At 62.0% G+C, this 882-nt stretch overlaps 1 protein-coding gene across 1 annotated transcript in view; it reads left to right on the forward strand.

Moving 5' to 3' along the window:
- Nucleotides 1-882, forward strand: part of XRCC3 (X-ray repair complementing defective repair in Chinese hamster cells 3) — an 8,315-nt gene that overhangs the window by 1,964 nt on the left and 5,469 nt on the right. Inside the window, exon 2 of the mRNA XM_010851316.1 lies at nucleotides 692-830. Coding sequence (XP_010849618.1) covers nucleotides 692-830 — 139 coding nt within the window. The remainder of the gene's footprint in view (nucleotides 1-691; nucleotides 831-882) is intronic.

Raw genomic sequence — 882 nt, forward strand, 5'->3', positions numbered from 1 at the left:
TCCATCTCTGCCCCCTGTGCTTGTGAGGATGCTGTGGGGTCAGGCGCTCTGCACTGGTGGACGGTGGACAGGGCTGGGCTGCTCCTGGCTCCGGAGGCCCCGTCTTTCGCTCTGATCCACAGCGAGCAGAGCAGCATGTGCACTCGAGGACGCTCAAGAAGGCCGGCTCTGCGCCCTGATGCTGTTGCATTTGTCCTGTGTGTGTGCGCTCTTTTTTGCCTTTCTCTGAACCGATTGGATGGATTGTTAGCCTTTTTTTTTTCCTACTAGTTTAAAAATAATACACTGATCTAAGCTCAGAATTACTCCCTTTCCTCCCAAACACCCACCCTCGGGCCTCACCCCGTAACCCCCTGAGAGTGCCACCAGCGAGCTGACTCTCCCTCTTTACTCCCTGGCCGTCCACAGGCGGGCGCAGTGGATGTTCGTCTGAGTCCCCTCCTGCGGCCCCTCCCTGGCGATGCACATGCAGGCCTGTCTCAGATGTGTCTGGGGGCCGCTGCTCCCCACCCTGGGGACAGGCCCCTTCCTCCCTGACCTGTCGTCCAGGGGTCTGTGCAGCTTCAGGGAGCAACTGGGCCAACCACTGCCCGCCGGGCCCCCAGAGCTGGCAGTCACCTGCTGTCCCTGCATCACTGTTGCCACGGGCACCGCATCTGACCACGTCCTGTGACCGGTTCTGTGATTTCAGCCAAACTGAGGTCAGTGAAGGAGGTCCTGCATCTTTCTGGACCAGATCTGCAGAGACGGACCCACCTCTCCAGCCCCGACGTGCAGCTCCTGCTGAGAGCGGCTGCCTCACTCCTGCGGGGACATGGAGTGTGCACAGGTGCTGGGGCCCCGGCATGGGGTGTGGGGGGCCTGGGCGGGGTGCCCGCGGGG

Source organism: Bison bison, unplaced genomic scaffold, assembly GCF_000754665.1.
Source record: "Bison bison bison isolate TAMUID 2011002044 unplaced genomic scaffold, Bison_UMD1.0 scf7180017864302, whole genome shotgun sequence".
NCBI classification, from domain to species: Eukaryota; Metazoa; Chordata; class Mammalia; order Artiodactyla; family Bovidae; genus Bison; species Bison bison.